General features: G+C 46.6%; 1 protein-coding gene across 1 annotated transcript in view; it reads left to right on the forward strand.

Annotated features, from left to right (window-relative positions):
* Positions 1 to 6,056: 6,056 nt before the first annotated feature.
* The window catches only part of Adam17 (ADAM metallopeptidase domain 17), a 46,353-nt gene continuing 38,567 nt past the window's right edge, over positions 6,057 to 13,842 (forward strand). Inside the window, exon 1 of the mRNA XM_028877703.2 lies at positions 6,057 to 6,329. Within this exon, the coding sequence (XP_028733536.1) occupies positions 6,233 to 6,329 (97 nt within the window). The 5' untranslated portion in view covers positions 6,057 to 6,232. The remainder of the gene's footprint in view (positions 6,330 to 13,842) is intronic.

The following is a 13,842-nucleotide window of genomic DNA, read 5'->3' on the forward strand; positions in this document are numbered from 1 at the left end:
CTTTCCAGTCTCCTGGCATGTTAGCTGATGTCTTATGACTTAGGGAGGGCTCTCTGCCAGTGGGCAGAATGGGATGGAAGACGGGGAAGGACAGACACAGCTACTTGACAGTAGCCTTGGACCAAGGGAAGGAGGTTAAATTGCTGGGCAACACCTGGACTTAGAGATTGCGTTGTACTCCGTCATGTGAAAATGGGGCCAGTGGAAGGACTAGTCACAGGAGACGCAGCCTCGGGATTCAGAAGTTGGGAGAGACATGCAAGCATTCTCATTTTCTGCTGTCTCCAGCATCATCCTGTCAGAATGGGTTTGAAAGCCCAGATATTTGCATTGTAGTAACATAGGGCTCTTTGCCTATGTCTATAAGCAGGCAGAAATGTGAGGAAACTCAGCACTGTATTAGTGTCCGGGGGCTGCTGTAACTGCCACAACGTGGGCCTTAAATCAGACTTCCCAGTTCATTTATACTAGTGCTGCCTTTTCCTTTCTAATGTATGTGTATGAGTGTTTTGCTTTCATGTATGTCTGGGTACTACATGTGTGCCTGGTGCCCTTGGAGGCCAGCAGAGGGCGTCAGATCCCCTGGCACTGGGCTCCTGCAAGAATCAGTATTTTTAACTGCTGAGCCATCTCTCCAACCCCCAGTTTCTTAGTTTTGACAATATATATTATATGTACACACATATTAGGGATGCTAGGTGACTAGTAAACTGGAATACAATGCAATGCTCTAGCTTTCCTGTAAAGTTATGCAAAAATGAAAATTTTTTTTTTGGGGGGGGAGAGGGAGGGACATGGTTTCTTTGTGTAGTCCTGGTTGCCCTGGAACTCACTCTGTAAAACAGGCTGGCCTCGAACTTGGAGATCTGACTGCTTCTTCCTCCCAAGTGCTAGGATTAAAGGTGTGCTTAAAAAAAAAAAAAAGTGTGTGCCACCACTGCCCAGTGAAAGAAATCAACAGGCTTGACCTGGCTTTCGAAGAAAGCGGGTATCTCATTTGTGTGGGGTTTATTATTTTTTAATTTTAATAATGTGTGTGTGAATATGTGCACTGGTGTAAGTGCCCGTGGAGGCCAGGTGTCAGATCCCCTGCAGGTGGAGTGACAGGCTGTTCCTGCCGCCCACCCACTTTTGAGGACTGGGACACCAACTCGGGTCCTTTGCACGAGGAGGCATCTCCCCTGCTTTTGGTTTATATTCAGCTGCCTGTAAACACTTTGCTGATCTGGAGAGTGGTGAGTGCTTGTCTGCTCTGTGTGGAGTACTGGGTTCCCCCAGCATCATGTAAGACCAGGCCATGTCGCCTACCTGGTGAGTTCCAGGCCAACCTGGGCTACAGGAGACCCTGTCACAAACCAACCCGAATGAATCTTTTCAGGGCAAAGATATAATATGGGTCTCTTTCATATTAGCAGATTCTGAATGTTGGAAACAGGCTTTCAGTTAAGGTCCCAGGCCACTGCCTGGAGAATTAGTCTCTTCTGTAGGGCCAATCAATTCAAGTCAGAACTTGGCCACTTTAGACCTTAAGTAATTTCCATCAAGCTCCTTCCTGCATTCATACTCTCTTCATTCATACTCTTCTTATGCTGAGTTCTCATGTGGTCCAATTACTTAGAGCTCCCAAGGGAAACGGGCATTTCAGAAGGGGGATGCATGACACTCACGCACATACCCAGGCTATCCACTGCAGGGGATTCTGTGAGACGTGTAAGGGGAGGTGATACAAAGCTCAAGTTTTCAAGATGGATCTTCTTGAAATAACGTTATGACTCATTTCACAATGAAATGACTTCTTTTTCTCTTTTCCAATTTGAAGAGAAATGTGACTCCAGTTACAGTTGTTCTGGTTTACTGATCCACTAAGAAATGTCCTTGTTGAGGATGTAGCTCCATAGGTAGAGTGCTTGCCTAGCATGCATAGAGGAAGCTCTGGTTGACCCCACATCACATAAATGGGGCACTGCACACCTCACCTGCCACCTCACTACTCAGGAGGCAGAGGCAGGGACCAGTGCAGGGGTAGGACACAGGAAACCCTGTCTCCAAAAGAAGTTCGCCACTGATGTTTTACAATCTTGCACCTAAGCTGTTAACACCCATTATGCAGGATACACAGGCAAGGAACTTCCCTTAAGCATTCAGGAGGGTGGAACCGGCAGGGAATTTAGCTCTTACATCTTAAATTAACCTATTTCTATTAATCTGTTTTGCCGTGTGTTCTGTGGCTTTACTGGTCTGCTGGCATGCTGCTCTGTGGGCTGCAGGCTGGCCTCTTTCTAGACTCTGCCTTTCTCTTTCCTGTCTCTCTCCTTGGATTTCCTGGCTGCCTTTAAGCTGCTTTGCCATTATTTATTAACCAATGGGAACAACATATATTCACAGCGTATAGAAAGACATCCCCTAGCATCAGGGGTTCTCTGTGTAGCCCTGACTGCCTTGAACTCAGGGATCCGCTTTCTCTGCCTCCCAGCACTCTTGGCTAAGAGGCTCCTTCATTGAATCGTAAAAGCTATTTCAGATGTTAAGATGAACCCAGATCAAGACAACATGGTGATGTCTATACCCAATTGTTTTAAGTAGGATAATAAAACAGTAAACCTTTTTACAATTGATTTTATGGGTGTTTTGTGTGCATTGTGTCTGTGCACCATGTGCGTTCTTGGTGTCTGGAGCCGAGAAGGCATCAGATTCCCTGGAACTGGTTGTCAGCTACCATGTGGGTCTCTCACCTGTGGAGCATCTCTGCACCCCAGTAAACATTTCTGATCTTGTTTCTGAGGATCAGGCGGGGCTGCAATGATCTCAGAAGTTTGCGGCAGCTGTAGAATTCTCGTCAAACTCAAACCTTTGCTGGTGGCCTGTGTTCCTACCCATCCCTCTGTGGGTTTCCTGTGTGCTCTCAGAGCATGAATATTGGCTTTTCTCAGTGGCATATACCTGGAGTACTAGAACACCAGTGCTGTGGATATCACTCTATATAAATAAAACACTGATGGCCAGTGACCAGGCAGGAAGTATAGGCGGGACAAGGAGAGAGGAGAATTGGGGAAACAGGAAGAAGGGGGGAGAGAGACTGCAGCCACCGCCAGGACAAGCAGCATGTAAAGACGCCGGTAAGCCACAAGCCATGTGGCTAGGTATAGATTTATAGAAATGGGTTAATTTAAGATAAAAGAACAGTTAGCATGAAGCCTGCCACGGCCATACAGTTTATAAGTGATATAAGTGTCTGAGTGATTATTTTATATATGGATTGTGGGACTGTGGGGCTTAATGGAACCTGGAGAGAAGCTCGCCAACAACACACCAGCAAGGCTGAGACAGGAGGATCTTAGTTTTGAGACTACCCCGAAAGACTAAGACTTAAAACAACAGTAACAAAGACGGGAGAAGGTGAGATGGAAGAGTATGTCAAAACCTAACTTTGGAAATGACTTCATGCCATTATTTCTACTGCATGTATATTATATGCCCTACGTCACACAGCGACAGTGCAGGGAGACACCAGTGTAGGAGGCGACCGACTATAAAAAGGGTCACTGGACAGTGGTGGAGGATCCAACAACGGTGCGGAACTGGAGGTATTTATCTTTTACTGGCAGACAGTAAAAGGATGACCGGACAGTTAAGTGTACATACATTTACGATGGGAATTTTAAATGTTGCAACCAGTTACAGTTATAATGAGAAAGTTACCTAGTGGGAACATGTTTCTTTTTTTCTTTTATAATTTAATTTAATTTTACATATCAGCCACGGATTCCCCTGTCCTCCCTTCCCTCCCTTTCCCCAATCTTCTGAGAGTAAAAGAATAAAAGCTTGAAGCCAAGTGTGGCGGCTCATGCCTCACCATCCAGCACATGGGAGGCTGAGGGAGGAAGGCCTGGCAGGGTTACAAAATAAACCTAGCTCAGACAGTACACCAAACCGTTGCCTTTCCCTCCCGCCCAAAGCAAACAAATCCCAAACAACAAACCCTTGAAGGCCAGACTGGACTGTCAGTTTCTGACTTTCAGAGTTCCTCCACAGCCCTGCCTGTTGTGTCGTGTCAGCCTCCTAGCGCTGGGGTGCAGGCAGCGGCCAGCACATCCTCTATCCAGCATGGCCCTGTTCCACCGGCCTGCAGTCCCCAGTGCAGCTTTTATTCCGAAGGTATGGACTATTGCTAAATCAAAGATGAACTTCAAGTTAGAATCATAATTCAAATCCCGACTTGTGACTGTCAAAGATTACTTGAAATCAGGACTTGCCCTGGAAACACAGGGCTTCCTGTTATAATAAAGTGGATCAGGAGCTTTTAAAAAATGAGGGAGACCAGCTCCCTCTTATTCCCCCAGGGTACCCTTGAGCAGAGAGAAATGAGGAACATGTAGATAGAAGTATAGAGAAAAGAGAGAGAGAGAAAATGCAGGATAGCCTTGGGAGGGCCTGGGTTCAAACTCACCTGCCCCTTCTGTCTCTGCTAAAGGGCTTTTAAAGGAATGCCAAGGGTGGAGCAGAGACCTTCCCCTCCCCCAGCACAGCCAAGTGCAGACCATCCCAGGCACCTGGTGACCCCACACGTGGTCCAGCCATCCCCTAATGCAGCCCTGCTGTGTGAAGCAAACTCATCTCACTAGGAAACCTTTGTGGGCGCCCACAAAAACCAAAAAACAAAAACAACAAACAAACAAAAAACCCAGCAGTGGTTCTCAGCCTGTGGGTTGTGACCCCTTTGGGGGTTGCATATCAGATATCCCGCATATCAGATATTCACATTACCATTCACGACAGCAAAATTACAGTTATGAAGTAGCAACAAAATAATGTTATGGTTATGGGGGTCACCACAACCTGAGGAACTGTATTAATTGGTCACAGCATTAGGAAGGTTGAGAATCACCCAAATAACATTTACTAAACATAGCTCATTGCCTTTTTTGAGCAGGGCATTGCAGGGGACACACAAATACAATCTACAGTGTACTAAAGTTACAGACTTGAGGATATGGAGCCTGGATACTCAAAAGAAGAAATACTGTTAAGATTTCTATTATTAAAACGCCATACACAGATGTCACATCAAATTTATGGGATGAACTTTTTTTTCTTGTTTTTTTTTTTTCTTGTTTTTTTTGCTTAGGTGCCATGAATGCATGCGTATGTGTAGTTGAAAGCATTTCATACCTCGGATGTACAGACTAGGTTTAGCTAACACGCCAAAAAAAAAAAAAAAAAAAAAGTACAAACTGAGTAACTGTTGAAAATGATGCAAGATGTTAACTGGGACGTTCCAGGAGGAACACATTTGAATCACAGTTTATCTTCCTCAGGAAGGCAGCTTGGAATCTGACCAGGGCTACTCAGCACCACAAACAGAACACCACACAGAACTTACAAAAAAAACGACTCCAAACTCGAGGAGGGATCGAGCAGGGAAACATGCACACCCGAGTTAGGGGATAGATGGCCGCTCTCGCTCCCTTAGGAACGGTTAGGCTTCCGGTTCCTGGAGACCCTCTGCCGAGAGCCGCCAGGGAGCGAATAAGTGCACATTCGGAAGCCGACATACAGTCAGGTCCCTGACCATTTTCAGTGGCAGCGGAGGCCGGGTCCCCGGCAGCAAGATGCTAAACTGCACGCCAGACCCGCGTGGCGGGCTTCACGCCCCCATCCGGTCACCGGCGCCTGCGACCTCCGCTCGGGACCGGGCTGCACGGGGGACGCTGGCCAGAATGCAGGAGGCGGCCGCTCGCGCCCGAGGGCCTGCCCATCGGCTCCCACCTTCCTCCCCGCCGCGGTCACCCGGGGACAGAGGCGGGAGAGCGCGCCGGGTCGAGCCAGGGCGTCGCGAGCTGCGGGCCAGGCAGGCAGGCGCCAGGACAAGCCGGCCCCAGAGGTACCCAGGAAGGGACAGAGCACACAAGATGGCGGCCAGCCCACGCCGGGGCGAGGCGAGCCACGCCTCCCAGAATGCCACGCGGCGGCCTCCCTCTTCCGGCTGTGGGCCGCCGAGAGGGCGTCTGGGGGTTGCGGCCGGAAGCGGGCTGAGCTCCTTCTCGGTGAGCACCGCCTGCACTTCCGGGGCCTGGAGCTTTGCTCTCGTTCTTCCCTGTAGGCGGCGCGGGAGGGGAAAAAGAAAAGTTTGCGGGGCCGTGCCGGGGCGGACCGCCGCCTCTTCCCCATGTGAGCCGTTTCCCCGGACACACTCGTCAGGAGCGGGTTCCCCGGAGAGGTGGCGGACGGGAACATGAGGCAGCGTCTCCTCTTCCTGACCGCCCTGGTGTCTTTCGTCCTGGCGCCCCGACCTCCGGAGGAAACGGGCTCTGGCTCCCAGCCGAGGCTCGGTGAGAGCCGTGGGGGGGAGCAAACTGGTTAAGGCTGGCCCCGGGGAGCTTGGAGGGGCGCGGGGGGCGCCGGGGGCGGGGTATTGGGCCAGAGTTGCGCGTCCGTCCCCAAGTTTGCAGTGTGGGAAGGGGGTGTGGCGCTCGGCTTTCAGCTGGAGGAGAGAGATGGATGGGCTTGTCGCTCGGTCAGGGAGGAGGACATCCTGGACGGGGGGGGGGTCTCTTCCCAGGGACCGAGGGCCTGGGACGGGTCCCGTCGCCGAGGTTTGCATTTCTGGGATGTGTTCAGAAAAGAGGCAGCGCAGGCATGTGGGGGGCTCGCGTGTGGAGTGTGCGAGAGGTCGAGATCCTTCGCTTGCTGATAAGTGAATCGAAGGTGTTAGGTGCTTCTGTCAAAAGCAAGACCCTGGGAGAAAGGACGGGCCCCACAGCTCCACACCACTTGCCGGCTCTCGAAGGTTAACTTGAATTTTCTTCTGTAAGGAGGTACTTAAGCAGTAATCTGGCTGGAAGGCGCCGGCTGAAGTAGTTTCATTTGCATTTTCTGACTGGATTTGGAGTCTCGGGGTTGGATTTCCAGCTCATCCCAAGCACTTTCTTGGAGAGGTGCTTGGTGGAGAGAGCGAGGCCGAAACTTCCTAATCCAACTTTTGAATGGACTGGCCATCATGAATGCTTTTATTGCAGTTTTAAACAAATTACCAGAGCTGACTTATTTAAACAGTTTCGAGCCTAGAAACTAGAGGGTTCCTGCGTAGATTTTCTAGAGAGATCTGATTGTAGGGATGGACATGCGCTAGAGGTGTCAAGTTTGGTGATAGGGAATTTACAGGGTATTTTAGGGCACTTTAGTTTCCCAGTGTTGCCATCTAAGACATTTCAGTTTATCAGTAACGAAGTGTGACACAGTGCATTCCCCATTGTGTGACGTTAAGATCTTGTCATTATGGTATTTTCTTACGCAGATTGAAACCCTGTGGGTTTTCTTTATGTTTGTTTTGAGACAGGGTCTCACGATGTAGCCCTGGTTGGCCTGGAACTTGCTGTGTAGACCAGGCTGGACTCCAACTCAGAAAGCTCTGTCTGCTTCTGCCTCCTGAGTGCTGGATTAAAGACTTAACACCATCACTCCCAGCCTTGTTAGTTTTTGGCCTTGTGTTTGTTTCTTATTTTACTGAACAGATGCTGTAATTGACAGGTGCAGACATTGAATGTATTGTATTTTTTTTTTTTTTTATCCAAATAACTTTCTTGTGTGTGTTTGCATTTTAAAATGGATTACAAGTGACAAGTTTGGCCGGGCGGTGGTGGCGCACACCTTTAATCCCAGTACTCGGGAGGCAGAGGCAGGCGGATCTCTGTGAGTTCGAGGCCAGCCTGGGCTACCAAGTGAGTTCCAGGAAAGGCGCAAAGCTACACAGAGAAACCCTGTCTCGAAAAACCAAAAAAAAAAAAAAAAAAAAAAAAAACAAGTGACAAGTTTAAAGAAAGGTAAAGGAGCTAGTTAGGAAGTGCTGAAATCTTAAGCTGACACTAACTGAAGGAAAGATTTTCAGGATGGATAGCGGGGCATAAGGACATGCTGCATTTTAAGGATGCTATTAAGAATAAACTTGGCCAGGCGGTGGTGGCGCACGCCTTTAATCCCAGCACTCGGGAGGCAGAGCCAGGAGGATCTCTGTGAGTTCGAGGCCAGCCTGGGCTACCAAGTGAGCTCCAGGAAAGGCGCAAAGCTACACAGAGAAACCCTGTCTCAAAAAAAAACCAAAAAAAAAAAAAAAAAAAAAAAAAAAAGAATAAACTTGGATTTGAGACACTGAGGTGATTTTTGCAGCACTCTGGCAGTTTATTACCATTCTTTCATCCAAAGGTGGAAAGAAAAGCATGAATCCTAGGGAATCATACAATGTAGAGGAAAACTACATTATTTCTAGATATGTTCTCAGTAACATTTGTAGATCATAGGACTTTTAAATATTTTTAAGACAAAGTCTCACTAGATATCCCTGACTGTCCTGGAACTTGTTTTACAAACTAGGCTGGTTTTGAACACATAGATCTGCCTCTGCCTCCAGAATGCTTGGGTTACTTCTTTTCTTCTTCTTTTTTTAAAATTAATAGCAAAATATAACACATTTATGTCAGAAAAACAAAACAAAAATCAAAACCCATGGGTATAATCTCTTGATGTAAAATTTGAAGGACTCATGTTGGGGCTGCCAGGAATTACGCCTGGTATTGAGATACAAAGATGAAATGATAACCACTTTCAAAGCTGATGGCTTGATAGGAAGAGACTCATTCAGAGGCCTAAACAGACACATCTGAAACCACAGGGAGTGCGTTAGGATGTGCTTATGGCAAGTGTGTGTGTGTGTGTGTGTGTGTGTGTGTGTGTGTGTGTGTTGCTGATAAACTCAAGGTAAATTTCACAATGTTTCAGACACAGAATCTGTGACCTACTTCTTCCACCCACTACATCCTCTTTTATTCAGAGTAACACAAAGGAAAAACAGTTTTGAAATCAAAGTGAGACTTATACACCCAGCTGCAACTTCACTATGATATCATGACTAAGCTCATGTGACTCATAACTTTCCTAAATTATGCAATTCATAACAGTTCCTGAAATCATTTTTGGTGACCTACAGAATACCTTAAAAGCTAAGTTTCTGTTCATTATGTACTTTTTGCCCTTCAGGAAATTATATACCTAAGGAATATTTAGTACATTTATGGTCTAAATAATAGAACCAAGTAGGTTAATTAAAAAAAAACACACTAAAACCCTGTGTCTTTAAACTATGAAACTATTTGTTGGTCTTGAACAATCATGTCTAAATAATTGTTGGGTTAGGTTAAGCAACAAATAATATCATGAACTTCCAAACAAACAAAAATGCCGTTCTTGAAATGTCCACAAGGCTTTTATGTTCATCTCTTCTTGCACATGACAAATAACTGCATTCTTCTGAGATTCATTTTTTTCTACCCAATTAATAAAAAGTCTAGGGTGGTGATGTAGCTCCTTAGGACAGTGCTTGCCAGCATTTCTGGACAAGGCTCTGAGCTGGAGCCCCATTCACAGCTCATTATTAGTAGCACAATTGTACTCAGGAGTTTTGATGCATGGCCTCCTCGTTCTAACGATGCTATTTATAAGCTGCAATCCTATGAGATCCAAATACTTACCACAAAGATAACTCTGCTCCGAAGGAGTGGTCAGAGAGACGAACTATTTCTGTGATAGAATGAGGAACTCATCGGAGAGCCACAATGGAGGGGTTGCAGAAGTCCTTTGGACTTTCACGGGATTTTCCAGAATGTTAGTTGTGAAAGTCCTCCACATCTGGGTGTGGTTGATTTTTGGATCCTTCACCATTGTACAAGTGGAAGTACAGTTTGAAGAGAGTGTGAACTGGGTCGATAGGGAAAGAACAAGATAGTCATCTTCACCGTGGTAGGGAAGTAAAAGAAAGGTTTCTGCTGTGCTTTGCCCTCAAATCAGCCAAGAGAGCAGCATGCCCCTCCCCAACTTCCTCTTTGTCTACACCCTACCAACAGGAATTGTAGACTCAAGAGTCTCAGCTACTGCTCTGGTTTCACTTGCTCTTTATGTTCCCCAACTTCTGAATCTGTGTCTCTGACCTTGTCTTGTTCTCTGTAGCCCCACTTACATTCAGCTGATGTTTACACCTCTGTGTTCCAAAGCACGGTAGTGTAGTGTGTCCAGATTTATTGTTCATTTTTTTTTTTTGTCTTTGTTTTTGATTAGAAGAGTGAGCATGGAAACAGTGTTAAAGTGGACTGGGGAGGTCTGGGGAGGTCTGGGGAGGGGCTGGGGAGGGATTATTGAAGCTGCCCTCCTGTATCCTTGAGTCTGCACCCGTGTGCTGCAGAGCCTCATGGCTGGGGCTTCCTTCAGGGGCTCCCCTGGACTCTTCAGGGCGGAACAGCTGCAGGTTACAGCACTCGATAGTCTTGACCTGGGTTAGGCTCTGCCTCGGTAAGCACTCACCATAGAGAAGTAGTTGAAACAGCTGGCACTCTGACCTCCCTGACTGGTGTGAACCCAAAAGTCACACACAGTTTTAGTTCAGGGATCTGGTTGTGTGGCCCAGCAGATAGCACTGCTTTCCTTCTCTCAACCCTTCATCCATTCCCGGGGCGTCTTGTACAGACTGTGTTCTGGAGTGCTGACCTTGGGTCTCCAGCACAGGCAGCAGACAGTGGCTGGCCCAGGCTTTGTTTTTTCCATTGTTGTTGTTGTTAGGACAAAGAAGATTCTTTATAGCCCAGGGTAAGTGTGTGTGTGTGTGTGTACATGTGTACGTATGTACGTACATACATACATACATACATACATACATACATACATACATACATACGAATGTCCTCCACCTAGGTAGCCAAACCAGAATCCCAGCAGTCTTTTTAGTGATACTCACTGTTCATTCAGCAGCTTACTGATTTCCCAGATTCCAATCTTGTTTGTTCCACACTGAAGTGTGTTGAGATTTCTACTTAATAGTGCCTTGACTCAAAGTCCAGAATCCTTACTGTTTCATTTCATGTTCAGTAGCTGACCTCCATCCGCCTCTCTGGTCTCACACATCATCTTTATTTTTCTTTCTCTTTCTTTCTTTCTTTCTTTCTTTCTTTCTTTCTTTCTTTCTTTCTTTCTTTCTTTCTTTCTTTCTTTCTTTCTCTCTCTCTCTCTCTCTCTCTCTCTCTCCCTCTCTCCCTCCCTCCCTCCCTCCCTCCCTCCCTCCCTTCCTTTCTTTCTTTAAAAAGATTTGTTTATTTATTATGTATACAGTGTTCTGTCTGCACATATCCCTGCACATCAGAAGAGGGCACCAGATCTCATTACAGATGGTTGTGAGCCACCATGTGGTTGCTGGGAATTAAACTCAGGACCTCTGGAAGAGCAGTCAGTGCTCTTAACCTCTGACCCATCTCTCCAGCCCTATTTTTTTTTTTTTTCTTTTTAGAGAGTGTCTCACTGAGTAGCCCTGGCCAATCTGTAACTCATATGTAGATCAAGCTGGCTTGACACTCACAGAGATCTGCCTGCCTCTGTGGTTTGAGTGCTGGGAATAAAGGGGTACACCGCCACAGCTGCTGGTCTCCTGACACGTTCTTGCTGTGGTGTTCCACACTGCAGTTTAGCTGAAGTACCTTTTCACTTCTGCAGTGTGGGGTTTGCTTTTTCTCAGCTGCCACCTCACCCTTTTTAAAAACATTTTCATGTGTGTTTTGCACAGACAGACGTGTAGGCAAAACACACATAGACCTGGAGGTAGAGACAGTTGTAAGCCACCAAGTGGGTGCTGGGAATCAAACTAAATCCTCTGGAAGAGCAGCCGGTGCTCCGAACCGCTGAGCCATCCCTCCGATCCTGACCTCCTTTTGATAGAAATACTACTTCCAGGAAAAGCACCTTGTTGCCAGGCAGGGGATGCTAGCCCTGCTGTGTCTCCCATATGGCTCGTCACACTTCCTCTTTGGCAGGTGAACTCGGATAATTCTGTGATTGTTCTTCTCCAGTGTACTAAAAGTGTGTTTCTTTTTATCTCTGTCACATTGCCAGTGCCAGGAGGTTCTTAATGAGTATTAGTTGAAGAAATAAGTCCTGGTTTGAAAAGAGCAAAAAAAAGTGTAGAATGTGTGTTTAGGAAAGTTGAGGCAAAGGCAAGGGAATAGAGAAAATACAGAAGCATAAGGAAGGTAGGTCCCTAACTAACCACCACCAGGTAATGCCAGGTGGGGGACTAAACTCCAGCACTCGGCAGAGAAGAGCAGGGCAGTGGGTACTTAGAGAACCTTCTCCAGCTGACCTTTTCAATGGGCTCATTTCCTCAGTGTGTTTCTAGCTAAAATAAAAAGCTCAGCTGTTTCCTGTGGTAGCTGTAATCACGTACAGAGCAGAATGGGCAACTGCTTTGGAATTTTCCGAGAGTCCGTGACCAGGTACTGAGCAAACGAGGCTCCTCGGGTCTCAGTTTTGAGTATGGACTGCAGTAAGTGATAGTGTAGTGAAGTCCGGTGAGTTGTACTTTGTGTGTGTGTGTGTGTCAGGACCTCACACTCCTGCTTCTGCCTCCTGAGTGCTGGGATTAAAGGTGTGCACCACCATGCCAGACAGCAGTTTGTACTTTATGGAGAGATTTGGGTAGGATTAGAGAGAAATGCCGTTGCAAAGGTTGTAGGAGAGCGTGCCCACCCCCGGGTGAAGTTCTGGAAGTGAGCTGCAATCAGAGGCTGAGGATCTGAGGGCACAGTATCTGAGAGACATGTCAGGAGCAGTAGATGGTTCCAGTTTGCTTTCCGAGAGAGCTGTTTTTTTTATTGAGTTGTTTGTAATGGCTCCAGGACATCTAATTTGTAATATCCAGTTATTAAAAGAAAATAATTGCAATGGAAACACAGTAGCTAACTATTTTAAAGTATGTTATCAAGCTACATTTAAAAGGCACTTATTATAGACAATATACTCAAAATAACTCACCATGTTTCTATCTTGCCCTTACTTTTCTTCTAGCTCCATTTTTATATGCAGTTAAGATATTGGGATATGAATAGATTTTAAAACCCTCCCTTGGCTCAACTTTGTAGATACCCTGCTGTGAGCAGGCTTTTAAATGGTGGATGGTTTCCCCCAGTCCTTGGGACATTGTCTAGCTTATCTGTTTTCCAGTTTAGCTTATCCTGTTTCTGGTTCTTGTTTTTAAAAGCAATGCAAGGCTGAATTAAAGAATGAACTGGGTGAGCCGGATCTTAAATATGTATCACCTGTAGAAAGGAGCCTGGTGCCTCCTGTGCCTTGATGTTAAGGTAGAGGGCGAGAAGAACCCCGTGTGGAGTGTCCCCGCAGGCTTGCTTATGGCTCAGGTGTTCGGCCTCCAGCTGGAAGCATTATTTTTAGCTGTTTGCTTACTTTAGCTTAAGTGGTTTTCTCTTCCCTCTTCCCTTTTTTCCTCTTAATGGTATGGTGCAAGGAGGCCTTGGAGGGTGGGTGTCTCTCTGTGTTGCCTAGGGTGGCTTCGAACTCCAGCCACTCTCTTGCCCCAGCTTTCAGTAACTAAGATTACCAGTAGGAGCCATCATGCTGCCAAACTTGTTTAGCGGTTTTCAAACTTGAGTTCACGTGAGAATCACCTGGAAGGCAGCATAAATGTCTGACACTGAGATTTCTGAATGTCTGTGTTTCTAACAAGCTCCCAGCTGCTCATGCAGCTGTTTTGGGGGAACCACACTCTTCTTGAGGAGCCCTGGTCTGTTTTATTGACAATGAAAGTACAATATCCAGGTTAGGTTTCTAAGTCAGTAGGTGTGATTATGATCTTAAATGAAACTGAGTTCATGTACCAGCCTGTATTGAGGCAGTTGAAGACTGAAGGATGGTATTGGCATCTCAGCATCGAGAACTCATGTAGTTGTGAACATGAGCCTGATGGGCCAAGCTTCTGTGCTGGATAGTTTATGGTAAAGTACTATGAGGAGAGCCAGA

This window comes from Peromyscus leucopus, chromosome 22 (genome assembly GCF_004664715.2).
Source record: "Peromyscus leucopus breed LL Stock chromosome 22, UCI_PerLeu_2.1, whole genome shotgun sequence".
NCBI lineage: Eukaryota > Metazoa > Chordata > Mammalia > Rodentia > Cricetidae > Peromyscus > Peromyscus leucopus.